The sequence below is a fragment of the Oncorhynchus mykiss genome, chromosome 6 (assembly GCF_013265735.2).
Source record: "Oncorhynchus mykiss isolate Arlee chromosome 6, USDA_OmykA_1.1, whole genome shotgun sequence".
NCBI classification, from domain to species: Eukaryota; Metazoa; Chordata; class Actinopteri; order Salmoniformes; family Salmonidae; genus Oncorhynchus; species Oncorhynchus mykiss.
Window position 1 is genome coordinate 39,751,581 of NC_048570.1, and position 26,958 is coordinate 39,778,538.

Genomic DNA, 26,958 nt, shown 5'->3' on the forward strand with positions numbered 1-26,958 from the left:
CTTATTAGTTTACGCATCAGCTAGGTTGGTGATAAAGATCAATATGAGAATGACAATGTGTATGTGAAAGCTGATTAAAATGCATAATAACAACAACTTTAACAGGCTGTCATTGACAAATAAAAATAGACCATCACTCAGTTTGTGGAGTTCAAGATTGTTTTTTTTATTAACAATGTATCCCTTTAATAAGATTGTATGCTTCTTTAGGTCAGCAATGCCCCAAAGCACACTATACACATTATACAAGGGAAACCACGATTCAAGCAAAAAACACACAAAAAAAAAAATCATTAAATTATAATACAGTCTCAAGGAAAAAATATAAATAACTCTTCTCATCTCAGTCACTCTGCTATGGTACAGATATAATAAATAGATCCGACATCACTCAACAGACCTATAAATCACCCTAGGAGTCCACTTGTGTAGCAGCATAATAGCAAAACTAACCAATAGAAACAGAAACCTGTTCCCATGGAAACCTTACAGCAATCCATAAATGATCACGTCACCCTGTCCTCTCATCTCAGCCAATGATCGACAGCAATATCTGCATTGTGAAAACAACTTAGGGACAATTACTTTCCCCAGTTTGCAAACAAGTGATGGCAACCTATTATGATTTAAGACAATGAAACTATTAGAAGCATTTGGAAGAAATAAATTAACACTTTTCAGAAACAGTGACAATGATCTAATATTACAGTTTTGACATGCCGTTTGTACATGCAGTGAGAGCAGAGCGAAGCACGGAGGTAGGGTTTCTGACAACCTCCATAAAAAGAACCAATGAAAAGGTGTGAGAACCCAGCTGTTGCCACTGTCAGAGGCAGTGTCCTTCCAAACCAGGGTCAGAGATAGAGGAATACAGAAAGGGTGACAGAGAGCAAGCCACAGCAGTTATGTTCCATATGTCCAGATGGGGAAAAAAAGAGTGATGGTTAAAAAAAAAAATGTTTTAAAAACACTACTGATGTTTGATTGTCTGACAGTCTATAGACAAATAGAAAAATGGTTGTTTAAACAAGAATGAGTCTTTTGATCATAAGCAGAGTTGGAAATAATTAACTTATGAGATCACAGCACAACCATCTCTAGCAGAAACCGACTGAGGGTATGACTATGAGGGAGGCTTCTAGAACCTTCTGTAGTGTTTCCATTATGAGGGAGAAGAGGATGAGTCCAGCACTGACTAGGATGGACTGAACATGCCCTTTTCATTTCATATCAGCATACACCAGAGCAAGATCACATTTTTCAAGACTTAGTCATATTTCATCCAGCTTGTGTTTAGGTTAAGTGTGATGTGTTATGTAGTTGATGCGTCTCCTGTGATGTCTGTTGGTCAGGCTTGTACATCCGTCTGAAAACAGCATTTGGTAAAACTGATTCCCCTGTTGGCCATAGGCAGGAACAAAACTAGACGTGTCAGGTTTCATTTGTTCAGACAGTCAATCTCCTCTTTCTCAAGCAACTGGAGACAACACTTTCACACATTCTTTAACATCCATGATCCCTTCCTTCTCTCACCCATGCTCCCTCCATCTTGAACTTCAGCAAAATTTCTCCCCTCTTTTTTATCCTTGCTCCCCTATTCTCTCCATCCCTCCCTTTTTTCACTATGTTGCTCTATGTGAGGGTTGGAGGGAAAGCAGCGTCTCAACAGGGAGGGGAGGACAGAGACGAGGAAAGTCAGAACTTCGTGGGAGGGTCTATATCCACTCCGACGGGCTTTGGTGGCTTCGACAGGATCGCTTCTGCTTCCTCGTACATCTGAGGGGACAGGATGTGACATGAGCATGGAGGTCAGAGGTCACAGGAGATGACTGTCATAACCACTAACGTAATCGGAAGTGTAGGGGTTGAGGAGCGTCGGTCTCCTCTCTCTGCCACTCAACCCATCACACATTCATCCTAGCTACTAGAGAAGATCTGAAAGGATGTATAAGCAATATAGCAAAAACAAATCCACCTAACAAAGACGTGGAGCTATTACCATAAACCTATCTAATTCTTCCAGATCAACATAAGTAACTAGAGATAGGGGCTAGGAATGAATTTGGGACTGGGGAGAAATGGAGAGACTGTATAGAAGAGGACCTTACCTGTATGAAGTGTACGTCCTGAAAGAGTTCCTGTATGAAGCGTCGAGATGGCAAGCGGAACATACAGTGGGCCAGCAGGTGAGACACCTCAGAGTACAAACAGATATCATCAAACGCATAGGGAAACTTCTCTTTTATCCTGGAGAGAAAGAAAAAGCAGACACCATTAAAGCTCCAACGCAGCCATTTTTTTTTTGCATCTTAATATCAAAATAATTTCTGGGTAACAATTAAGAACCTTTCAGTGAATGTTTTCAATTAAAATGGTCAAAAAAATAAACAAATCCCTTCATAGCAAAGGGCAATTTCTCAAGCAAGAATTCTGCTCGGACTATCTGGGAGTGGAAAACTGGAAATGAGCTATGGATGTGGTAAATAGGTCACTGGAACTCGACATAAACAATGGAAATGCCATGGAAACGTGTGGGGGAAAAGATCCTGAATCTCCTCACTGCCCCTCAACAAAATTAGCCTACATTTAGGCTACTGTTTTTTATAATAACCTATTTATTTATTTATTTTTAAATCTGTGTAATGCTTGTCAACCTCAATACATGTTCATGTCATCGTCACCAACCAACTGCATTGCAGTTAAAAATGACTAACATTTACTGATTTCTCTATGCTAGCTATACTACCAGCTTATACGAACAAGAGTTAGCATTTAGCAGTCACTTCTTCTAAACCTGAAGAGGGACTACAGCGAAAACAGCCAAATATATCCAAATCGGACTTTATTAACCACAGTGTGGGCCTTTTACAATGTATCCATCATGACGGATTTGACGAATATCCACTTAGATCAGATTTGTTGTATGTGGGCCAATCAGCATTCTTCTATCCCCCCAGTCTGCGTTCCATTGACCTCTTTACCACATCTATTGGCAAAGAGGTTTCAAACTCTTTCTTATTGGTCTATTAACTAATTTACCGCATGATGATGTCACCATGGAAGGTCATTATCATAATTCTCACAATTTCACAGTATTACTCCAAACTCAGTGTGGAACTGTATATAAAACACAGGAAAATCTGTGTTGGGGGGAGGGGGTTTAATTGTGTGTGTGTGTGTCTTACGTCAGTAGCCCTGTCTCGTGTCCCTTGGTTCCTACAGAAGAGCTGAGGTTGATGACGAGGCGAAGCACCTCCTTCCTCAGCAGAACCCGACAGGCTGGGCCATCTTCAGATATTGCCTTGCCACCTGACGGACATACACAACAGCCTATCGGAGCCCACTCGCACAACATGACCAAATCAGACATTTTGATCTGAATTAGAATGTTCAACAAAGGTGTACAATATGTAGTCTGTGCGTGTGCTGCAGACAGCCTCCTGAGACTGCAGTGTGTGTGTGCATGCGTGTGTGCATACCTAGCACTATGTCAGCGGGAGTAGGTGTGCTGCAGACAGATCCCTGTGACACAGCAGCGTCGCTGCAGCCGGAGACGCCAGAGAACTTGGACTGAGGCATCACCTCCAGACGATGGCTGGTCTGACTAGACCACGGAAAGTCTATGTAGTCTATGAAGAGAGATAGGGGGGGGGGGGTAAGGTAACCACTGAGTGAGTGTGTGTGTGTTCAGAGTAGTTGGTGTGTGTGTGTTCTCACCAGTGCGGGTGTGTGCGTTGTTGATCTGAGGCTGTGTGTGGTAGCCTAGTACAGTAGCTCCTACACAGTAGAGACAGTTGTCGTCAGTGTGTTCCTGTAGACCAGTCTCCTCTGGACCCAGGATATGGTTCTGGTTGTTCTCTCTGCTGGCCATCAGCTCTGAGATACTGAACTGCTGCTTCAGCAGTGGGATAGGAGGATAGGGACGACCACCGTCACCTACAGTACACAGGGCATAGAACAGTCACACCTACTGAAACTGGCAGTAAACCATCTCTACCATTCACATTAAATCATCATCACTATCCACCCATCTCTCAATCCCTCCCTCTCCTTCCTTACTGTCTGAGTCTCCAAAGTAGAACGGACACTTCTCGTCGGCAGGCGGGCTAGTCCTCTGTTGGAAGTAGGGCGTGTCTCGGATGTAGAACATGTCGTTGATGTCCATGGGCAGCGCCAGGCCCACGTAGTCGTCGTTACAGCCGTAGGTGGCGCTGGGCACCATGGAGCGCACCGACGAGCAACGCTGCAGAGTGATCTGGTTGATGGGGCTCAGCAGATCCTCCTTGTCCAGAGACGCAAAGCTCAACGCCTTCAGAAACCTGCCGGGCGGAGGGAGACGGGTGAGAGAGAGGGGTGACAAGAGGGCGAGGGGAGTGAGGGCAGACACAGACAGACGTAGCTATATGGCGAGAGAAGTAGAGAGAATGGAAAAACTCTGACAAAGAGAGAAACACACAAAAACACATGGAAATGTGGGGCTCCTAATCCACACCACAACTACACAGTGCCATCTATAAGACAGCAGGGTTCATCTGCTTGAATCTATAAAGGGAATCTAGCCTACTAGTCTTATCAAAACAAAACTGTGGGAAGGACAGTCAACACTAAGAAATACCTAAGAAACTGTGTTGCGTAAGCAGAAACTGAGTAGTAGGGATGTGACAATTGGGAAAAAAAATGTCTTAACGTTTGAACTGCAATTCATTTTTTCGATAAGAAAAATGAATACAATTCCACATGAATTCACAACGCTGCTGCCAGCAACAGTTTGGGTCTCACGGTACGTCCCATTCAGATGGTTAAGCATTGCACCTGTACTACCATTACTGTACCCCAATTCCACCTAGCAACGTTTGCATTTCCTTCTCAAAGTATTGCCATACAGGACTTCGCTGCTGTCTCTTGCCTTCGCCCTTTTTCTAACGGTTAACAACGATGACGTAGCGTTGGAGCGTCAAACACCAAAATGATTGATTCCTCGACTCCTTGCACGTCGACTGCCGGTGTCAACTCCCATTTATGTGCGTCAAGATTCGATTCGGAACGGAGGACACTTGATTATTTGCCGTACTTCCGAGAAAACAAACACTTGCATCTTTCACAGCGAGAGAGAGGACAGAGTGTGGAGGGGCACAGTATAGGCAGGTCAGCCACTAGGCAGAGTCAAACCGTGCACTAGGCCTATCTCGCAATTTCTTGGCTTGCAATTTCAGTAAAGCAGGGTATATCATCAATGAATAGGCTAGGATGTTGAGATGCAACACCCCTCTCTCAGTCACACACAGTTTCTGCGCATGTGCATAGGTTCACTTCACGCTGTTCACAGAGTGGTTGCCAGGTCACCAAAACAGTGGAGAAGTTGAGCCTCGATTGTCGACTCCCTTAGTTGCGGAACTTGACCCACTACATCGTTTACTTCCTGCATCTACTTTCTGTATCGTTTTTTTTTGGTTAGTGATTTTTCTTAACATTAAGCATTTAAGGACACCAATTTCAACACAGGAGGGAAACTGCTCTACAAAATGGAGGCTAGGTTGGTCCACCCACCAAGGCATAGAGATGGACATCCTGCGGAGTGGCTGGACAGCTGGACAGCTGACCCTCTTAGCAGACAACCTGAGAGACCACCAGCACACACACACACACACAGCTGTTACTGCTCTGAACCAGAAGAGAGAGACACCGTTGCTGCTATAGATGACTAATAACCGGAGTTACAACACACAAGCACACAGAGCCATTACCTCTAAACACACACGCCACCGTTACAGCTAGAGACTACAGCTAACCCTCAGACAAGCTGACAGACCAGCACATCCAGGTATCTAAAGGGGGAAGGGGTGGACACTACTGGAGTGGTCCACCCACCGAGGGACGTAGGCTCTGGATGGCCTGCGGTGGGCATCAGAGGGGCGGGGGGCTGGACAGCTCACTCTCTTAGCAGACAACCTGAGATACTCCACCTCAGTCTGCTTCTCTCTGTCTACCGACCAAGACTGGGCTGTGGGGAAGAACCCTTCAGGAGCCCAAGCTGAGCTAGAAAGAACAGAGAGTTCAATGACCTCACAAACCAGCACACAACACCCACCCACATAAAAGACACAGATTAAAAGGAGAGTGGAGAATGATTAGACAGAGTAGAACATTGATATGACCAGTCACATACAGACAGACACCTATGACCTATGACTGAGAAAAGCATGAGCAACGGCAGCCAGCAGCCATGATGGGCAGTGAAAACCCACCAGGAGAAGTTGTCCTTACTTGTGCGAGTTCAATGTGCGAGTGTGAATATAGGTGTGCGTTTGTATATGCATATTGCATTTCCCATATATGTGTGCAGCGTCCAGATACCTTATGTGTAGTGTGCAACGTATCTTACCTGCGCGGCGTTAGCCTCGAGTCCAGACTACCTGTCTTCATAGTGATCGTGTCAGTGAAGAGCACGTCTTTAGCGGGCGACGCTAACGACTCACTATGGGACAGAGACGGGTGGATCCTCTGCTGCTGCAGCCTCTTCAGAGTAGCATAGCCCAGTGCATCCCGCGGGCTGGTGTACATGAAACTGCAGTCTGCAAGGCTCTTAATGGCCGCCACCGAGGGAGACTTGAGGCTCTGGGCTCTGCGGGGGAGGGTGTGTGAGGAGCCAGGGGGGACCAGGGAGACAGAGTTAGACTTGGAGAGAGGCAGGTGGTTGGTGTGGGCCTGGGTTGGGGCGAGGGTGTACAGCGTTTTGACCGTCTTGGCCGAGACCACTGTGTCGAGGCTGACACAGTCCGACAAGTCTGGCTCGGCATGCTCAGAGTTTCCCACAGTCTCGCGGGAGGGGCTGGAGCTCATGGAGCTGATGCCGCTTGTGGTGGTGTCTGTGTTGAAGCTCTGACTGCGGCTTTTAAACTGAGTCCCTCCCCCATCTCCTCCCGCTAGACGTTCCCGGCTACTCTGCTCCCTGGACGGGGGCTCTCCAGGACCCCCCAGCCCAGACCCCCCTCCACCAGCCCGGGATAGCCTCCCCTCTCCCAGCTGCTCCTCAGACCCCCCCACAGAGTCCCTGATCCCCACAAAGGAGGTTTCCAGGCTGACTGTGGGACTCTTGGGCATGCCTCTCCCATTGAACACAGACGTAGTAAACACATCGCCTTGAGACGAGGAGTAGATGGAGGGCTCCGTTACCGTCCTGTTCCTCCTCAGCCCTCCCAGTTTGGGCTCGGTGGGGGTGCGGCTGCCCCCCATTGACTTGGGGTCGCTGGTGGAGCGCAACTTTTTGCTGGGGAGCGACAGGGAGTTGAGGAAGCGGTTGCGTACAAAACGGGTGGAGGCCAGGATGGTGAAGGGGCTGCGGTCCTTCATGGGTTTGGAACGCAGGTAGAGGGAGGCGTCGTCTGATTGGTCCAACATCTCAGACTTGTCATCATCCAGGATGTACATGTCTAAATACACATGACAAACATTACACAACATACAGTACCAGTCAAAAGCTGACACACCTACTCATTCAAGGGGTTTTCTATTTGTACTTTTCTCTACGTTGTAGAATACAAACTATGAAATAGCACATATGGCATCATGTAGAAACCAAACAATTGTTAAAGATTCTTCAAAGTAGCCACCCTTTGCCTAGACAGCTTTGCACACTCCTGGCATTCTCTCAACCAGCTTCACCTGGAATGCTTTTCCAACAGTCTAGAAGGAGTTCCTATATGATGAGCACTTGTTGGCTGCTTTTCCTTCACTCTGCAGTCCAACTCATCTCAAACTCTCTCAATTGGGTTGAGGTCAGGTGATTGTGGAGGCCAGTTCATCTGATGCAACCCTCCATCACTCTCCTTTTTGGTCAAATAGCCCTTACACAGCCTGGAGGTGTGTTTGGGGTCATTGTGATAGTGGGATTAAGCGCAAACCAGTAAACCAGATGGGATGGCGTATCGCTGCAGAAAGCTGTGGTAGCCATACTGGTTAAGTGGGCCTTGAATTCAAAATACATCACTGACAGTGTCACCAGTAAAGCACCCCCACCTCCATGCTTCACAGTGGGAACTACACATGCAGAGGTCATCCATTCACCTACTCTGCGTCTCATAAAGACACGGTTGGAACCAAAAATGTCATATTTGGACTGAGACCAAACGACAGATATCCACCGGTATAATGTCCATTTCTCATGTTTCTTGTCCCAAGTAGGTCTCTTTTTATTTCATTATTGTTGTCCTTTAGTAGTTGTTTCTTTGCAGCAATTCGACCATGAAGGCCTGATTCACAGTCTCCTCTGAACTAGAGGTCGACCGATTATGATTTTTCAATGCTGATACAGATTATTGGAGGACCAAAAAAGCCAATACCGATTAATCGGATGATTTAAAAATATATATATATATATATATATTTGTAATAATGACAATTACAACAATACTGAATTAACACTTAATATAATACATCAATAAAATCAATTTAGCCTCAAGTAGATAATGAAACATGTTCAATTTGGTTTAAATAATGCAAAAACAGTGTTGGAGAAGAATGTAAAAGAGCAATATGTGCTACGTAAGAAAGGTAACGTTTCAGTTCCTTGCTCAGAACATGAGAACATATGAAAGCTGGTGGTTCCTTTTAACATGAGTCTTCAATATTCCCAGGTAAGAAGTTTTAGGTTGTAGTTATTATAGGAATTATAGGACTATTTCCCTCTATACCATTTGTATTTCATTAACCTTTGACTATTAGATGTTCTTATAGGCACTTTAATATTGCCAGTGTAACAGTATAGCTTCCGTCCCTCTCCTCGCTCCTCCCTGGGCTCGAACCAGCAACACAACGACAACAGCCACCACATCGAAGCAGCGTTACCCATGCAGAGCAAGGGAAACAACCACCTCAAGGCTCAGAGCGAGTGAAGTTTGAAACGCTATTAGCGCGCGCTAACTAGCCAACCATTTCACTTCGGTCACACCAGCCTCATCTCGGGAGTTGATAGGTTTGAAGTCATAAACAGCGCAATGCTTGACGCACAACGAAGGGCTGCTGGCAAAACGCACGAAAGTGCTGTTTGAATGAATGTTTACGCGCCTGCTTCTGCCTACCACCGCTCAGTCAGATACTTGTATGCTTAGTCAGATTATATGCAACACAGGACACGCTAGATAAAATCTAGTAATATCAACCATTTGTAGTTAACTAGTGATTATGACTGATAGTTTTTTTATAAGATAAGTTTAATGCTAGCTAGCAACTTACCTTGGCTTACTGCATTTGCGTAACAGGCAGTCTCCTTGTGGAGTGCAACGAGAGAGGCAGGTCGTTATTGCGTTGGACTAGTTAACTGTAAGGTAGCAAGATTGGATCACCCGAGCTGACAAGGTGAAAATCTGTCTTTCTGCCTCTGAACGAGGCAGTTAACCCAACGTTCCTAGGCCGTCATTGAAAATAAGAATATGTTCTTAACTGACTTGCCTAGTTAAATAAAATAAAAAATCTGCTCCCAAAAATACCGATTGAAATCGGCCCTAATTAAATTGGCCATTCCAATTAATCGGTCGACCTCTACTCTGAACAGTTGATGTTGATATCTGTCTGTTACTTGAACTATGTGAAGGAGTTATTTGGGCTGCAATTTCTGAGGCTTATAACTCTAATGAACATATACTCTGCAGCAGAGGTAACTGGGTCTTCTATTCCTGTGGCAGTCCGCATGAGAACCAGTTTCATCATAGCGCTTCATGGTTTTTGCGACTGCACTTGAAGACACTTTCAAAGTTCTTAAAGTTTTCCATGTTGACTGACCTTCATGTCTAAAGTAATGGACTGTCATTTCTCTTTGCTTATTTGAGCTGTCCTTGCAATAATATGGACTTGGTCTTTTACCAAACAGGGCTATCTTCTGCATACGCCCCTACCTTCTCACAGCACAACTGATTTGCTAAAATGCATTAAGGAAAGAACTTACAATTTAACTTAACACACGCCTGTTAAATGAAATGCATTCCAGGTGACCACCTCAAAGCTGGTTGAGAGAATGACAAGAGGGTGCAAAGCTGTCATCAAGGCAAAGTGTGGCTATTTGAATAATCTTTGTTTGTTTAACACTTCTTGAGTTACAACATGATTCCATATTTGCTATTTCATAGTGTTTGCGTCTTCACTATAATCTACAATGTAGAATTTTTTTTAATTTAAAAAAGTTGATCGAAAACTTTTGACCGGTAGTGTACAGTATGTGAGAATTCTGTTAATTCTACAATGTAGAAAAAAGTACACATAAAGAAAAGCCCTTGAATGAGTAGATGTGTCCAAACTTTTGACTGGTACTGCACATGACAGAAAATACACACAAAACAAACAACAATTATTCCATGCTTAAGAACACCTACAGAAGCTACATATATCCATAATATATACAAATTGAATGGGGGAAAAAAAATAGTAAAGAAAGTGCTACTGAGGATGTGTTTAACATAAACTGTCCTTGTTGCCTGGTGAAGAGTTTCATGGTTAACTCACTGGGTTGGGACTCGCTCTCGCTATTGTGCCGGGAGCTGGTGGACTCGGAGTTGAGACTGAGCGTGCTCGGTACGGAGGAAAGTTCAGAGGTCATCGGTTTGTCCACCTCGTCTGGGGTAACGGGCCACAGTGTCTGGCGACTGTGTCTGACTGTATCCCAGCCATACTGTTTCAACACTTCACAGCCCTGCCGCGTCTTGGAGATCACGCCAACGACGTACACGCACGTTCTGGAGGGAGAGAAAACAGACATGAGACTGTTGGCGAGACATCAGGTTCATCTCTGTGTGCGCGTGTCCCCTTACCCCCGTACGGACAGGACCTCGCAGTGTTGTGCCAAGGCCAGGATGTCAGGGATGACGTTCTCCTCCTGAAGCAGGTTCAGACCCCAGTTTGATGACCCAATGTTACCCTGGAAACAGACATACATTCACTATCATTAACACAACAGACCCTGGGAACCACAGTCGGAACCAATGTCAGAGCACTGGAGGACGCAGACGGTCTATAACATCTACCCAAGAGAAAATAAAGACCATTATGAACCAATGGTGTGTTTTTTTCTTCTTTACTGTAACTGACAACACGTGTACTTATCATTCAACGTTGTGATGTGTGTGCCGAGTGGTTAGGGGGACTGACCAGAGCCCAGAGGGCTGCCTTCAGCTGTTTGATGCCCTCCCAGGTGTCCAGCATCGGGGAGCGAACCGTGTAGCTGAGGTCAGGGACCACGCTCTGGAGAGCGTGAGACAGTCGGTAAGATACCAAAACCCATAAATTTGTCACATTAAGAAAGCCCTTTGTATAAAGCAGAGTTACCTGAGTCTCTAGTAGGTGGCAGCCTGTCTTGTCATGGACTAGCTGACCATACAAGTGCACAGGAAGATAAACATTTGGTCTCTGTAACCTAGAGACAAAAAACACACAAAGACAATGTACTCATGTTCAACAACTGAGAAAAATAAATACAGTTGGCTCAAGATCACATCCAATGGATTTTTTGGTGGTGGGAGAGAAACAAGGTATGCAGACTTTACAGTTGTTTTAGCCCAACACAGCTTCCATTTATCTAAACAAGACTATGAAGCGCCAAATCAGGCAAGTTAGTGCTAGGCCAGGACAAAGGCCTGCACACAGTGCCTGCAACCCTCCAGGACCAGGGCTGGTGACCACTGGATCATGGCTAACTGTCCAGCTTAGCAAGGTAAGCAGTCTCACCTTTGGTTGCTACGTCTGACGTAGTTGTCTCCGTCCACAGGTTTCCGGTATGTAGTTAACGCTTCATTCAACTGCTCCTCAATCAGATCTACATACTTCAGGTTGTATTCCTGTTCACCACAGTCAGGGAGGGGGGGGGGGGGGGGGGTACAGAAAACGAATCATTAGTGGATTACATTTGTGCCGATATTGAGAGTTTTAAAAACAATCAAGAGAGTTAAAGTTGCACTACGCAGAAATCGCTCTTCCATTTCCTGGTTGCTAAATTTCAAATATTGTGCAACAAAATAAGGAAGTACAGTGTAGGGAATCATTATACCATCTAAACCGCTGTCAAATATATCTTTTCCATAACCAACAATATTGTATGTTCAGCTGGTGTACAAAATCGAAAGTAAAAGTTGCAAAAACTAAACACTTAAAGGAAAGCATAGCGCACATTGAACAGATCTATCACATCTAAAACTGGTTCTATAACACATTTCTATGTGAATTTGGTCGAGTCGCCCAAAAAGTTATATTGCAGCTTTAAAATGTAATTTGATTTAGAAATCTGTCTTTATGTTCTTGTTTACTATCTGTGAATGATTGTTTTGTACTGTGTTTTGTGTGGACCAATGGAAGAGTAGCGGTTGCTGCTAATGGGGAAATGAATGAACGAGCAGGCTTACCTTTTGCCATCTGTCCAACTGTTTGCTGACGTAGCCCCTCTCATTGAGGTAGGAGAAGCCCTTAGGAATAGACAGAAACCTGCACAAAGGACACTGGTTTTTAGAGGTGGAAAACAACCTCTCAGCACACCCGTGTGTCTGTGTATTCATGTGTGTGTGTGTGTGTGTGTGTCAGACTGACCTGAGGAGCAGCAGAAGGCCCTTGTCTCCCAGGTGGGTCAGAGCCGGTTTGAGTTGGATCAGAGCATGGAGGTTAGCCTGGGGCGACACAATAAAACATAATGGAGCCGTTAAGGACAACAAAATATAACATCCACTCCATACCCCTCATTCTTCCATTCCCCAGCCCTCTGCTCATCGTCAGCCCTCTCCAACACTCTCCCACCTTATCCTCGCAGGCCTCGTCCAGTATGTCAAGGGCTTCCATGGAGACTGCCTTGCTGTGGTCGTGCAGCTGGGTGACCAACAGCTCCATGCCCCAGTTACTGAAGAACTCCACCCCTGCCCTCAGCAACACACGCAGGTGCTTGGTGGCATACAGCCTGCACGTCTGTGTATTGACACAGAGGGTGGAAAAGAGGTTGTTCAGGATCAGTATTGTTTCAGCAACAACCTATCCATCATCACCCACATTGAAGCCTGTGCATCCATTCATCCATCCCTCCCGCCTGGGTAAAGCCTTACATCAGTGGCAGCAGTGAGGATCTTGGAGAGAATGACTCTGGCCAGTCCATCCGTGCTGTAGTCCAGAGTAGACACAGCCAGTTTCAACACAGCGTCCTGATTCTTCACAGAGCACAGGTTCAGCAGACTGAGGAGGAGAACACGCACGGAATCAGGCAGTTGTCTGAGCTGTGTCTCAACTGGAACTCTATTCCCCACAACCTAGACATTCAGTAGGAACCCAGTCCAAGCAATGGATTTTTGGCACTCAATAGCCTACTGCCTGACTCATCTGGCCAATAAAAATGGAGCTGCTGTTATTTAAACCAATCAGTGTTTTCCTCCTGTTCAAGTTCACGCTGACAATTTTTAAAGGGCAATAGTCCAGACTGACCTCTGAAAGAGGCCGCACTTCTCCAGCAGTTTAACCCCGTGTGGGTGGGCCGAGAGGGTCCCCAGGAACAAGTAGTAGTGCTGGCTGAGGGTGGTGAGCAGCCCGTTGCTCTGGAGACAGCGGTCAGGCTTCAGACCAGAGGACAAGGACAGCCAGGCCACCATGTCCTTCACCAGCTCCTCCAGGTACGCCTGACCATCCTGGGAGAGGGGAGAGGTGGAGGGTGGACAAAAGCCATGAGGAAAAAAAGGCTATTGGTTTGGGGCTAGGTCCATTTCAAAGCTACCTTTCTTTAAAAAAAAGGTGACACCAAAATAAAAATGTGTCCCACATAGAAGTTTCCTCAGCACCTTTATTTTTCTGCTCTATTTCCTCACCTCATCAGACTCTATGAGGAACTCGATGAACTGGCATCCCACCACAGTGAGCTGTCTGGCTTTAGGATGGTCCAGCTCCAGCCCTGCATACAGCTTACTGCTGGGCTTATAGAAGTACAGCAGTCTCCGCACAAACCTGGACCACACACACACAGTTATAAAAAGGGGGACACCTTACCACAGTCAAGCTCAGTATTTCACGAGTTGTCGTAGTGAATGGAAGGTGGGTCTTACTTGTGCATTTGTTCATCTTTGTTGTTCCTGAGGTTAACATTAGGCCACTGGGAGGGGAAATCCAAAACATATATGAAATGTGGCAATAGCAAATCAACCAACTGAAACACACTCCCAGTCAGTCTTCTACAAGTTTTATAGTATTGCTATGACTGACCTTGAGGATAGTTGCGATGAGGAGCCAGTTCCAGTCAAGGTTCTGTTTGTGGTTAAGGATCTGACTGTCTCTCAGGTTCAACATCAGGGCTTCCTCCGTGTCCTACAACACACACGCAGTTTGCGTCACTGAATGTTGCTAAGGAAGGCTTTGGGGCTATAGGTGAACAATGAACCTAGATGGCAAAGATGTCTGTGTGAGGCATACCTTAATAGCATAGATGTCTCGGTGTACGCGTGTGTGTGTCTCTCTCCGGTGGTGTGCAGACACAGACTTGCGGACAATGTGATCCAGATACAGACTATGGGGTTTGGGTCCTTGTTTCTTCTTGTCATGGAAACGCTTCAAGTGGTTGACAGCCGCACTCGCCCGTCTAAAAATACAGAAAAGTAGCCCAATTTTTTAAAAATCAGAGCAGTGAAAAAGTGAGTGATTGCGTGCATGTGTGTGTGTGTACACTCACAGGCGTTTCTCCTTGGGGATGTCAAAAGAGGCAGCCATGTTGATAAGGGTGGGCAGACAGTGCAGGTGGTGACTGTGGGAGTGAGGGAGGATGGTGTTGGCCTAGCGATAGAAAGAGAGTGCAAAAGAGAAAATGTGAGAGAACGTGAAGCAAACACATAAATCATTTATGCACAGCTGAATGAAGGCAACTACCAAGTACATACATGTCCTCAAATAGAGCCACATCAACAGCAGAGCAGCACGCTCCTCAGAAGGAGCTACAGTGGCTATATACGGTATATCAGAGAGCCGTGTCCCTGTGTGTTACCATGTGTAGCAGTTCTCCCAGTAGGATGGTGGCTCTCACTGATATCTGGTCCTCACTGCTGGTCACAACTTCTACTAGACCCTACAGGGTGGAGAGAAAGAAGAGAAGGAGAAAAATGAAAGTACGAGCAAGAAATAATATCCACAATCCGTGAAAAAAATACAATCTCATGTTTGGGCTTTCCCGTCTCCATACCTCTAGCAGGCAACTGGAGATGAAGGCAGCCAGTACCAAAGCCAGGTAGTTATCCATCAGGTCAGGCCTGAAAAACACAGCAGGACAAACAAGCAGACATTATAGCCACAGGAGAGATGGTGGTTGGATCTGAGAGGCATCCATATTCACAGTTTTTGTCAAGTGTGTAGTAAAAGGTATATAACATGCTATTCTATACGTTCTATATTGTACATTCCTGTGGGTAGAATGCATTTCCTACCTGGGAGCATAAAGCGATGTTGATTAATTTATTTCAAAAAATATATATTTATTATCTGTGGTGTCATGCGTTACCTGGATCTGGCTCGATGAGGCAGAAGGACTTTAGCCTCCGCAGCCACAAAGCCATCAGACAGTCTCCAGCTGTCCTGGCACCTACTGGGGTCTACAGGGGAACACAACACGCATCGACAAAATAAACTATTTAAACCTAGCAGTTTTTGTATGCATGTTTGATAAATGCTTATAACCAGGGCATTGAAAAGCTAATATCACTCACCCACGCTGAGAAGTGCTTCCGTAAAGTCCTGGGTTACAATAGGGAGAGGTAGCCTAAATATCTCATACAATACCTCCATCAAACCTTTCTGCAGGGGGAAAGGAGAAAGGTCAGAGACACAAATAGTCGTTCTCGAAGAACAGATCGAGAAGGCATACTTTTCATTATATTTATTTAAACAAATCTCATATTTCAGTACCCACCCTCACTTCCACATTTGGTATAGACAGCAGACCAATAAGGGATTGGATCCCAGAGTTCCCGGCCCTACAGAGGTTAATGATCCCTGGATCGCAACGGAGACAGAATCTACCATTAACACATTCATGACTTGGCAGCAAAAGTGAAGACAGAGAGCAAACAATGCGATACTAGCTTAAAGGGAATCTACTCAGCATTCTCTTCAGAGGGGTATTTGAGCGTTGACCCATTCAAAGCTGTTGGCATTAAACAAATACTAACGGTACAATTTCAAGTCATGACCCACAATGCAAAGAGAACCAGCCGAGCCAAACTGAATGGAAAGCTGAAGAGAAAGAGACTCACCAGACCAGGAGCGGAAGGCAGCTACTATAGCCATCCTGCTGGACAGGAAACGAGCATCGCGGTCCTCCCTGGTTACACACACAACAGGATCACAATCTACACGACATAGGGACACATAACACACTAAACAGAACATTGGAACAGAGCCTCTGTTTACAACACACACACACCACTTACTTGAGCTGGATCTCTGATGTGTCTGCATTGTGACGGTAGTGGAAGTCTGTGAAAGGTGCTAGGATTTGCTGAAAGAGCAGAACACAGGTTCATACACAGAACAACAAAACATTTCTCTATGTATTCATTATCAGCAAGGCTAAATAATGTCCCAATATCATGAGTGGATTTTTTTTCTCCTATTGCTGAGATTCCACTTAAATTCCACTTTTCCATGGTTCCACTTTTTCCTGGTTGGACATTCCAAGTCATAGGGACACAGATATTTCTCCAAACAGATCACATACATTATCCGTATTGATCCATATGATCACATAATCCATATTATAATATTTGCATTCTTCTTCCATAAGCTTGTTAAGACTGAGTGGTTACTGGAGTGGCCATGCTGCAAGTATGAAAGGGGGGGGTATCAGTTTACACACAGACAGGATGTGTTGGAGAGAGAGGCTTTAGAGGGCTGATGTAACTGATCACTGTAATCTCCCTGGGAAAGAGAAAAACAACCCAAGGGTGAATCCTCACTGGCATGGTTAGTGGCTGTGTCTAAATAGTCTACACTGACCTCCTCTCCTAGGCTCTGTTCCTCAGCCTGCACTCTGCACTCATGGGAAAGAACGGTACAGGTGAAAGCCAATTCCCAAGAGGCTTCCCATGAAAATGAGTAAGAACACACTATATTGCTTTTACCTATCCTGGAGACGAGGAGAGACAGTCACCGCCGACTGACAAAGTGTGATGTGTGACTGGGACTGTGTGAACCACTAGTTTGATGCCTGTATGTACATACTGACACGTGCATGGCGGCTGTGCGTACCTCCAGCTCCACATCATTGCGAACATATTGCCTGGTGTGTGGATGGTTGAGCAGGTGGAGGATGGTGGTGATCAGAGCCTCATTGATGCGGCTCAGCTGACAGTCGATCACACTCTTTAATATGGTGCTGAGACCCCCCCTATTGGCCACTACCTCTGGGTTCTTCAACGCTGCATAGTATGGTTGACATAAAGACAGTGTTATTAAACAGTAACTATGTGTGTAACTTCAGGATGGTTCTCTCAGTGCCGAGGCTCCACACACCAAGTTCGCAGACGATGGCAATGGCAGCACGCACCATGCGGTCCCTCTCCTGCAGCCCGTCTGTTCCCACGGCAATCAGAGAGTTGGTGACAGAACTGGGGAACAGTAGAGCGTTCACTGTGATCATCTAGAGACAACGAGAGAGAGAGAGAAAGAGATTGAGAGCAAAGGTTACAGCACTAATTTTGCACTTCAGTTTATTTTAGAAGCAACATTACAGCAAATAGGTCACACAGCGTGAGTGCCACTTTCAGAAGGTGGTGGGTCTAATCTGTGTGTGAGTAGAGAACGTCTTTAAAGTCTAGGCCCTTCCTCCCAGACACTTTCTCCGGATTAATCTAATCAAGCTAAGCCACATTAACTGGCAAGGACACAGACCACCAGCTGGAAGAGGCCAGCTGGCTAACCAACCTGGGTTAAGTAGGCGACTGTCAATGTAGCTTAGTATTATAGGTAGCTGCCAAAATAAATTTACTTGAGTAAATTGGGGATAGAAAATATATTGAAAGAAGGTGCTTCCACACAGTTGCGGTTCCTGAGTTCAGCAATTAGCATCCTATCATGCACAAAAATGTCTAGTTGCCCATTATTTTGGCTACCATGGCTAGAAGAGGAGATCTCACTGACTTTGAAAGTGGGGTCTCAAAGGAGCATAGGAGGTTTAAAGGGTGTGTGTATGTGTCAGTCACCAGAGCTCAACCCAATTTAGGGATGAGCATTTTAAAATTATTTCACTATTCAAATAATACCATGATATTTTCTCAGATATAGGGATGATTTCACTATTCAAATAATACCATGATATTTTCTCAGATATAGGGATAATTTCACTATTCAAATAATACCATGATATTCTCAGATATAGGGATAATTTCACTATTCAAATAATACCATGATATTTTCTCAGATATAGGGATAATTTCACTATTCAAATAATACCATGATATTTTCTCAGATATAGGGATGGGCACGGTTATTCAAATATTCAAAACTCAGAACGGACATTAGTATTCATTTTCTTTAGAAATTAAAAATAGGCCTATTTTAAGAATGAAAGGCTTTGTCTAAAATTCCTCTATGTGACACTGCTACATAGCCTACAAGGATAGACCACTACATTCAATATTTCCGTTTCACAAGTGTCGCTTGTTGTTGTCTGTCAATCAAAAGTGGCGCTACAGTCAGAGGCTCCATGAGTAGAAAGTAAAGTGGGAGATTTCTAAACGATGCCAAATGGAATCCATGTCTCAATTGTCTCAAGGCTTAAAAATCCTTCTTTATCCTGTCTTCTCCCCCTCATCTACACTGATTTGAAGTGGTTTTAACAAGTGACACCAATAAGGGATCATAGCTTTCACCTGGTCAGTCTGTCATGGAAAGAACAGGTGTCCTTAATGTTTTGTGCACTCAGTGTATGCAATGATTGGACAGATATTCGAATAACAGTGCCCACCCCTAAACTAAATTAACACTTATTGGACATTCTAGAGAGGTGCCTAAAGACAGTGTTTTCCACCCCCATCAACTAAACACCAAATTATGCAATTTCTCATGGAAGAATGGCGTCGCATCACTCCAATAGTTGCAGGCACTTGTAGAATATATGCCAAGGCGCATTGAAGCTGCTCCTCTGGCTTGTGGTGGCCCAAGGCAATGTTAAGAAACTTTGTTGGCGTTTCCTTTATTTTGGCAGTTACCTGTACCTTCTTCAGGTTTCTCTCTGATATCCAAGATTAACCTATTGACAACACTAAGACCATGTTCAGTATTTAGGCCTATATAGTATTCATTGTATATAGTTAGAATTACTTGTAATAGTTGTGTGTGTTAGCATTTACAGTAAACTGCAGAGAATGTAAGGGAAAAAAATATGCAAACTGTGTGCAAACTATCCACACACTCACACCAACGCAGATCACCCAATAACAGCCAGTGCTGGTACTATGCTCCTATTCTGTGCTGCCAGTGAACATACGACAATCAAGTAGACCTGCCAATTTAAGAGAACGTGCACTGCAAATCCGAGATTCAACTCGCGCGCGTAGCACGTGTCGAATTGGGGTTCTTTCCCGCTCGTGCGTGCTTTGTTTGCGAGTCTGACCGCAATTATAGAATTGTACCAAATCAAGTCTATAAAAGGTTGGAATACTTTCTTGACAGCATTCCATTTACACATATAGTAAAAGTCACTAACAATATCTAATTAGAGAGAACACACAAAGGGCCTTTATTGTTGGAGATTACATGTAGTGTAGAATTGAAATCATTATCTATTACATTTTTCTTAGCACATGGCCCCAAGTTTAGTCTCTATTGTAGAAGAACGCTTGTCACCTCTCAAACAGGGCCAATCACAAGTATTGGCTTTTTAGACACGGTTCCCAATTAACACTAAAAGCAAAATAATTTTGAAAACACAACCAAAACAAATGAGTGCATCGACACAGACCGCAAACTGGCTACACGAAGGTTAAGTAGGCTACCGCAAAGTGAATCTGAACGCTGTTCGCTAGAAGAGTCCGGTGTTTCAGCCGATGTAAAGGTGCCTTTCGTATTTCCTTGCAGCGCATACATAATTTCAGATTTTCGAAATTGATATAATCTCAAATCTAGTGCAAATACAAGTATTACCACTATAGCTAATAATCGACACTCCATTCTTCATCGCGCAGTTTTCTGAACTCCCGACTCAATTTAATGCCAAAATGTTTATATTTATTTTTGATTATACTTATACGTGGATCATAATTACAGTTACAGTCTCAGGTTGCGTGATCCTCGTAATGTTACGTGGGAAATACAACTAATGGGCCGCAGAATTAAATGCATATCACACTCGCACAAATGCGAGCAGTTATTTGTCGTATTTGCATTTTATTTATTTATTTCACTAGCAAATGCGAGTGAACTGCTGGCACTTTAGAGCCCACTATCTTATGTTCGCTAACGTTAGCTTGAAATAATTAGTGTTTACCTTTCTACAACACACGGAGTAGAAAGGGATTTGTCCATGTGTTTACGTACAGCTGACAGTTGCAAACTCAGCGTCACAACAAACAGGAGGGGCAGACACGGGATAGCTATGTCGAATAGCGATGTATTTATCTCCATGTCCGTTGACACCAACTCCATACATGTATGTGTGTTGCAGCTCGAGAATCAGGATGTTATATTTACTAAGTGGATTAATTTTTTATTAAAAATGTTTAAAAAAAATACAATAAATGATACAAATCAGGCCCCATTCATTTCTGCTGTACTTTTAACTCGATCTCGTATCTGCTTACATGGACAGAGAATTGCGTAGTTGGTACGCAAAATGCATGCATGTTGGCTGGTCCCCTATGCAATAATTTAAATTATAAACTGGGTGTTTCAAGCCCTGAATGCTGATTGGCTGATAGCCATGGTATATCAGACCGTATACCACAGGTATGACAAAATATTTATTTTTACTGCTCTAATTTGGTTGGTAACCAGTTTATAATAGCAATAAGGCACCTCGGAGTTTGTGATATATGGCCAAGAAACCAAGGCTAAGGGCAGGGTCCAGGCACTCCGCGTTGCGTCGTTCACAAGAACATCCCTTAGCCATGTTATATTGGCCATATACCACACCGCCTCGGGCCTTATTGCTTAATTATACACATGATTTTACAGAACAAAATATGAAATTAGTGCAATATGAAGAAAGCAGATTTACCTTTCTGACCAGTCGGAGGGCCTGAGTCCTCTCCCCCTCATTGCTCTGCTGGATGTCAATGCACCTGATCAAAGCATGACATCACAGCCACGGTTCATATCACACCAGGTTATACATCATCATGCTATCACTATGGAATAATAGTCCCCATGATTCTATGCTACCTCTGATGGAGTAACAACTTTGCAAGCAACAGACTACCACAGTAGTAATACTCTAGTGCAACAACTTTTAACTCCCTTAATTTTATGAACTACATTGTTGTAAAATATGTTAAACATATGTAACATGCAGGCAACTGTCAAAATAAAGGAAAAACTTGAGTAAATGAGGGATACTAAGTATATGGAAAGCAGGTGCTTCTACACAGGTGTGAATCCTGAGTTAATTTAGCAATTAAATAGTCCCATCATGCTTAGGGTCATATATAAAAATGCCCAGTTGCCCATTATTTTGGCTACCATTGCTAGAAGAGATCTCAGTGACTTAAAAAGAGGGGTCTCAAAGGAGCATACAGGGTTTAAAGGTTGTGTGTATTTGTCTCAGTCACCAGATCAACCCAATTCAACACTTATGGGAGTGTGTCCCTGTGCAGGTGTGGTGACGCGACAGAGTATCTCGCTCACCTGGCAATCAAGTAGTCCACCTGCAATCTGAGGACCTTTTGCAGCACGTTGCTGTCTCTGATGAGGTACCTCAGAACCCTCAGACCTGCAGCACGCACCTCCTTGGCCTCATTCAGCAGGGCTAACCGCAGGCTGGGGAGGGACACAAAACACAGCTTAGATTGACACGAAATGGCAACGTACACTTACGGACACAAAATGGACACTCGCATAGCTTGGTCCCAAAAATTGGTTACAATGACCTATTACTAATTTGGATATGTTCCACCAACAATGGAAGTGCTTGGATAAAAATCATCTGTAAAATAGCATTTAAAGTGTTCTAGGTTACACTATATGGGACTACTTACCAGATGATGATTTCTTCATATGTAAACCCAAACTTCTCCTCGCAGTGGCCAATGCTGATTAGCAGCTGAAACAGAGAAAGACTGGACTTACAATCAGTTGACAGAGGACGCATTGTGTCCTTTGGCTGTCCATAACAATACAGAGCGAAGACATATAGCAAACATATGTATTGAGACAGAGACCCATATATTTGGGGTATGTACATTACATTTACAGTCACAAGGATTTTTTCCCTGATATTTAGTAAGGCAACATTACATCAAGGACATGTTTATTACTTGTTCATAGCTTGTATGGCCATGGCATCTTTTGCACAGTGCGACAAACTGACAAAATCTTCAATTCATAGTGTTTTAATGCTTTAAATCAATGCGCTTAAACAGTTTGCTGTAGGGTTGAAAATAAGTCACCGTTCACACTCCGTAAACCCCAGTGCAGGGTGGGAGCGGAGTGAGAGGGATAGGGAGTAGGTCAGTGTGTGAGTGAGTTTGGAATCAGCAGTGATGTCAGAGCCCAGGCAGGCAGGAGAGGTCGGGAAAGGGGGGCACTGAACATGCTACAGGGGGATTAGGTCACCTCTCGCTGTCCTGGAATCCTTAAAAGGAGCTGCAGGCCTCAACACCACGCTCACTCACTCTGTCCAGCGGTAAACCGAGAGTCAGGTGTATACACACAGCTCAGACCAACTGTATCTGGTAGCTGCCTTCACCTCTAATCTTGCATAGTGTTATTGTCCTGACACTAACCTATCAGGACAGGACATGCTAAGTTATAGTGGGGATGTCACAGGCTTGGAATACCAATGTTTATCTGTTGACATGAACGTTTCAAAAAGTCACCATACAATTTGACTAAACATCTTCCACTAAACATCTGATTGTCGATAACCTCACTGCAACTATCAGAATAATATCCTTGACATGGTGTGGCACCTGGAGGGACACTAAGCCTGCAGATCTACTTGCAACAACCTTGAAAAACAGTGACCACATGCAACATCTCCAGTTTCAAAAGAACAACAATTACCAACAATCTCTGGTTTCAAAGTCAGAGTGCTGTTGACGCACATGAGGTTACAGCTCTGCCCCATGGCCAGAGCTCCTATTACCATCACTGTCAGCATCACAATGACAAACTCAGCTAGGCCTGACTGCAGGAGCTGAGGAACAGCGGGCCAAGGAGAGGTCAACGGCTACACATAGAAGAATATGTTCAGACGCATCTCAATACTCTAAAGTTGCTTCCTAAATAAAAGCTAAATTAACCTAAATGAAGGTTGCATGTCATGTGGCTTTGATCAGCCCTAGGTGGATATCAGCAGCCTAAAGTAGTTTCATCTCCTCTCCTTCGTCAGCACTGATTTGAAAAGCTAGGTGAAAGCAATAGTGTATATCTGCCGGTAATTAACTGTCACCTGACCAGTTGTATCACGTTGGTCAGGATGATGAAGCCACTAGGTGAAGATAGGTGGAAGTGACATTTGACCCAACTAAGAGCTTGAATGCACAATGCAGCACCAGACACCTAAACCAAACAAAACTTTGACTACTTAAGATGCAGCTATACACTGAGTGCACAAAACATTAAGGACACCTGTTCTTTACATGACAGACTAACCAGGTGAATCCAGGTGAAAGCTATGATCCCTTATTGGTGTCACTTGTTAAAACCACTTCAAATCAGTGTAGATGAGGGGGAGAAGACAGGATAAAGGATTTTTAAACCTTGAGACAATTGAGCCATGGATTGTGTGGCATTCAGAGGGTGAATAGACAAGACAAAAGATTTAAGTGCCTTTGAACGGGGTATGGTAGTATGTGCCAGGCGCACTGTCAAAAACCCAGCAGCGTTACAGTGTTTCACACTCAACAGTTTCCTGTGTGTGTCAAGAACAGTCCACCATCCAAAGGACATCCAGCCAACTTGTCACAACTGTGGGAGGCATTGGAGTCAACATGGGCCAGCGTCCCTGTGGAACGATTTCAACACCTTGTAGAGTCCATGCCCCGATTAATTGAGGGTGTTCCGAGGGCAAAAGGGGGTAGTGCAACTCAATATTAGGAAGGTGCCCTTAATGTTCTGTACACTCAGTGTGTGTGTGTCATTAATTGGCCATACGATTAACAATATACCATCTCCAGTCCATATTGACCAACACTGGATATTCATGACCAGCTTCAGCAGACCAAACGCTTCCTCTGATTATCCACATTAATCGTGATCTTACTAGTCCCATTTGTGCTTTTCATTAGTTTGATCTCATGTTAAAGGGATACTTTCGGATTTTGGCAATGAGGCCCTTTATCCACTTCCCCAGAGTCAGATGAAATCATGGATCCCATTGTGTCTTTAGCTAGCGCAATTGCTAACCAGCGTTATTGCAATGATTGGACTTCCAGTCATTGCGCTGATGCTAGTTAGCAATTGCGCTACCTATATTAAAACACTTAATTTTTTCCCCGATTACGAGTATCATCCGATCCGAATGTCAATTTACAGATACGATTACGAGTATGACCATGTCGGCACTTATAAGCTGTGATATTTTATTTTAATTATTTTAACTTTGACCCTAAACCTATTACAGACAGTCCAACAATGTTACGTTGGGGCACAATACAGCAAAGCTAAACCATGCACTTCAATAATGAGGGCAACTGCCATGACCATCATTACATAAATCAGTAATACCTTTATGAAATTGTTCAGGTGGCCCAGTTTCCGCATGTTGGTGACGCCGTGTGGCTTGGCAACATTTTGAAGAATTTCACGCAAGTTGTCAGAGGGTTCTGTAAAAAAGAAGGGAGTTGAAATACTAACAAAACATCAAATCTTTTTGATATTCCAGTAATACTGAACCAATGCACATATATCGATATCGAACATGAACTCGTTTTAGCTGGTCACACCAATGCACTGTGAACAGTAAACACACCCTGGACATCTAAATAGAAGGCATGTTTAGGCAGGGTCGAAAGTAGGAAGTTCCTTCTGCTTTTCATCTCATTCACCTCAACCATGACATGGTAGCTAAAAGATACATGCACATAAACACACCTAGCTACAGTATCTCATATAATTCCATCTGTGTCAGGCTGGGGTTATGATAATGATGCTCAGGCAGCAACTCAACTAAGCTGCTTTGGATCCCAAACTGCAACCTATTCTATGGCACAGTGAAAATGTGATGCAATTTGACTTCCCACAGGTATATCCATGCTCTGCCCCCCGATTCAGAGGGGTTGGGTTAAATGCAGAAGACACATTTTGGTTGAATGCATTCAGTTGTTCAACTGACGAGGTACCCCCTTCCATCTCATACATTAAATACTGTGAGGGTAGAACTGGTGTTAGCGAAGATACATACATACAACTGAAGGCAGTTGTTCACAATTAACGTTACATGCTTTATCCTTATTAAAAACATGATTGATGAACTCCTATTCATCTGTTTACAATCTGTCACTGGAGTAGAAGCAGCATCGGAACAATTTGAGGGCATGGTTGTAGGATGCAAGTGATTGCATAGGGACATTACTGAGTCAGGGACTTCCATCACAGGAAAAGTGAAACACTGGCAGGGCAGGAGTTGACACACTGTGTTGGAAAAGCCATCAGAGTGTATTAGCTTCTGGCTAGTAAATACTCATACTCAATGTCTATTTAACCATGAACTCGAGTGACGCCCACCGCCGGTTTCAGCTGGAAGTTAGCTAGCAACTGAGTTGTGAACGACCTTCAGACAAACCTAGCGGCTGTATGATTGACCGTGTTTACGTTAGCTAGCTACAATATTTTAAAAGCTTGCTAGCTTACCACATTACAATCCTAGGAATGTAGCTAGCTATATAACTAGCCACACGCCCAAATAATTAGCCAGCTAACTCAACCCAGTCACAACAAATAAATTGTATAGCAAAGCAAGCTAATACTAGTCACTAATCAAAACAACACAGGAGCATTATCTTGCCTATGATAGCTAGGGCGTATTCATTACGGAAACCGTTGAAGAACCAAACAGAGCAAAACGAGCGTTTATTCGGCATATTAAAATAACGTTAGGTCCCTCCCCGTTTCGCTCCGTTTAAGAAACGTTCTGCAACAAAAATCGGCGTAATAAATACGCTCTGGTGTTTAATTAGTCAAAACAGTTGTGTTTTGCAACTAAAAATAGATTTTGTATTGGACAAAAATCAGTTAGTTCCCTCCCGGTTTCGTTCAGTTTGCATCCGTTTAAGAACGTTTTTTAACATAATCGGCGTAAAACATACACCCTTGCTGACGTTACGCCTCTTTGGTGTTCCTTAAGATTCTGCAAGCTGGTTATCAAAGTATTCAACAACCAATAAGCCGTATAAGGTATTTTCAGCCATTTTCCAGCCCCATCACCACCATATATTGCTGCAAACATTAGCATCCATTTGTACAATAATCGCTTTCACTTCGTGTGAATACTTTCTGCTTAACGTTACCTCTGGTCAGATCGAGCGGTACGTTCTCTTCCCCACTGTCATTCCGACCTGTCAAAAATAGACAACGGGGACATTGTAAGGAAACACACCTGGGTCGTCAGAAACTAGAGTAAATAGTCATTTACAATTTGAAGTTTATAAAGCCTATGTCGGGGTGAGTATTTCAAGCTTACCTCGCATCCGAAGACTTCGGATCGGACGGCCGCGGATGCTGACCGCCATGTTTCCAGGAACATACACAACACCGGAAACTTCGTGAAATCTCGCGAGATAATAAGGATTGGTTTATCGCGCATTGACTAGTACG

At 44.1% G+C, this 26,958-nt stretch overlaps 1 protein-coding gene across 3 annotated transcripts; it reads right to left on the reverse strand.

Moving 5' to 3' along the window:
• Window positions 1-145: 145 nt before the first annotated feature.
• Window positions 146-26,958, reverse strand: LOC110525929 (rapamycin-insensitive companion of mTOR). 3 transcript variants are annotated; one of them, XM_021606450.2, is made up of 39 exons: window positions 26,825-26,958; window positions 26,652-26,699; window positions 24,871-24,968; window positions 22,179-22,243; window positions 21,829-21,960; window positions 21,203-21,266; window positions 17,500-17,626; window positions 17,236-17,405; window positions 16,419-16,486; window positions 16,242-16,309; window positions 15,899-15,981; window positions 15,696-15,783; window positions 15,491-15,581; window positions 15,176-15,242; window positions 14,981-15,061; window positions 14,672-14,772; window positions 14,416-14,581; window positions 14,209-14,310; window positions 14,052-14,098; window positions 13,818-13,953; window positions 13,441-13,640; window positions 13,068-13,194; window positions 12,769-12,933; window positions 12,565-12,641; window positions 12,384-12,462; window positions 11,713-11,822; window positions 11,314-11,401; window positions 11,137-11,229; window positions 10,800-10,906; window positions 10,495-10,724; window positions 6,383-7,430; window positions 5,869-6,036; window positions 5,548-5,616; window positions 4,060-4,319; window positions 3,718-3,936; window positions 3,480-3,629; window positions 3,186-3,309; window positions 2,109-2,247; window positions 146-1,776 (listed from the first exon to the last, which is right to left on the reverse strand). In XM_021606450.2, the coding sequence occupies exons 1-39, from the start codon at window positions 26,871-26,873 to the stop codon at window positions 1,696-1,698; spliced, it is 5,385 nt and encodes a 1,794-aa protein (XP_021462125.2). In that variant the 5' UTR covers window positions 26,874-26,958; the 3' UTR covers window positions 146-1,695. The 3 variants fall into 3 exon arrangements, with proteins under 3 accessions (XP_021462125.2, XP_021462126.2, XP_021462127.2); XM_021606451.2 differs by lacking the exon at window positions 5,548-5,616; XM_021606452.2 differs by lacking the exons at window positions 5,548-5,616; window positions 5,869-6,036 and having other exon boundaries at window positions 26,825-26,957.

What these genes read in the sequence shown, in the direction of transcription:
- LOC110525929 (XM_021606450.2), bottom strand. Translation starts at nt 26,873, where the DNA reads ATGGCGGTCAGCATCCGCGGCCGTCCGATCCGAAGTCTTCGGATGCGA. An exon ending in GCAATGATGTGGAGCTGGAG is followed by an intron (nt 16,487 to 17,235) that starts GTACGCACAGCC and finishes CTGCTCTTTCAG; the next exon opens with CAAATCCTAGCACCTTTCAC. An exon ending in GCCACCTACTAGAGACTCAG is followed by an intron (nt 11,230 to 11,313) that starts GTAACTCTGCTT and finishes CACGCTCTCCAG; the next exon opens with AGCGTGGTCCCTGACCTCAG.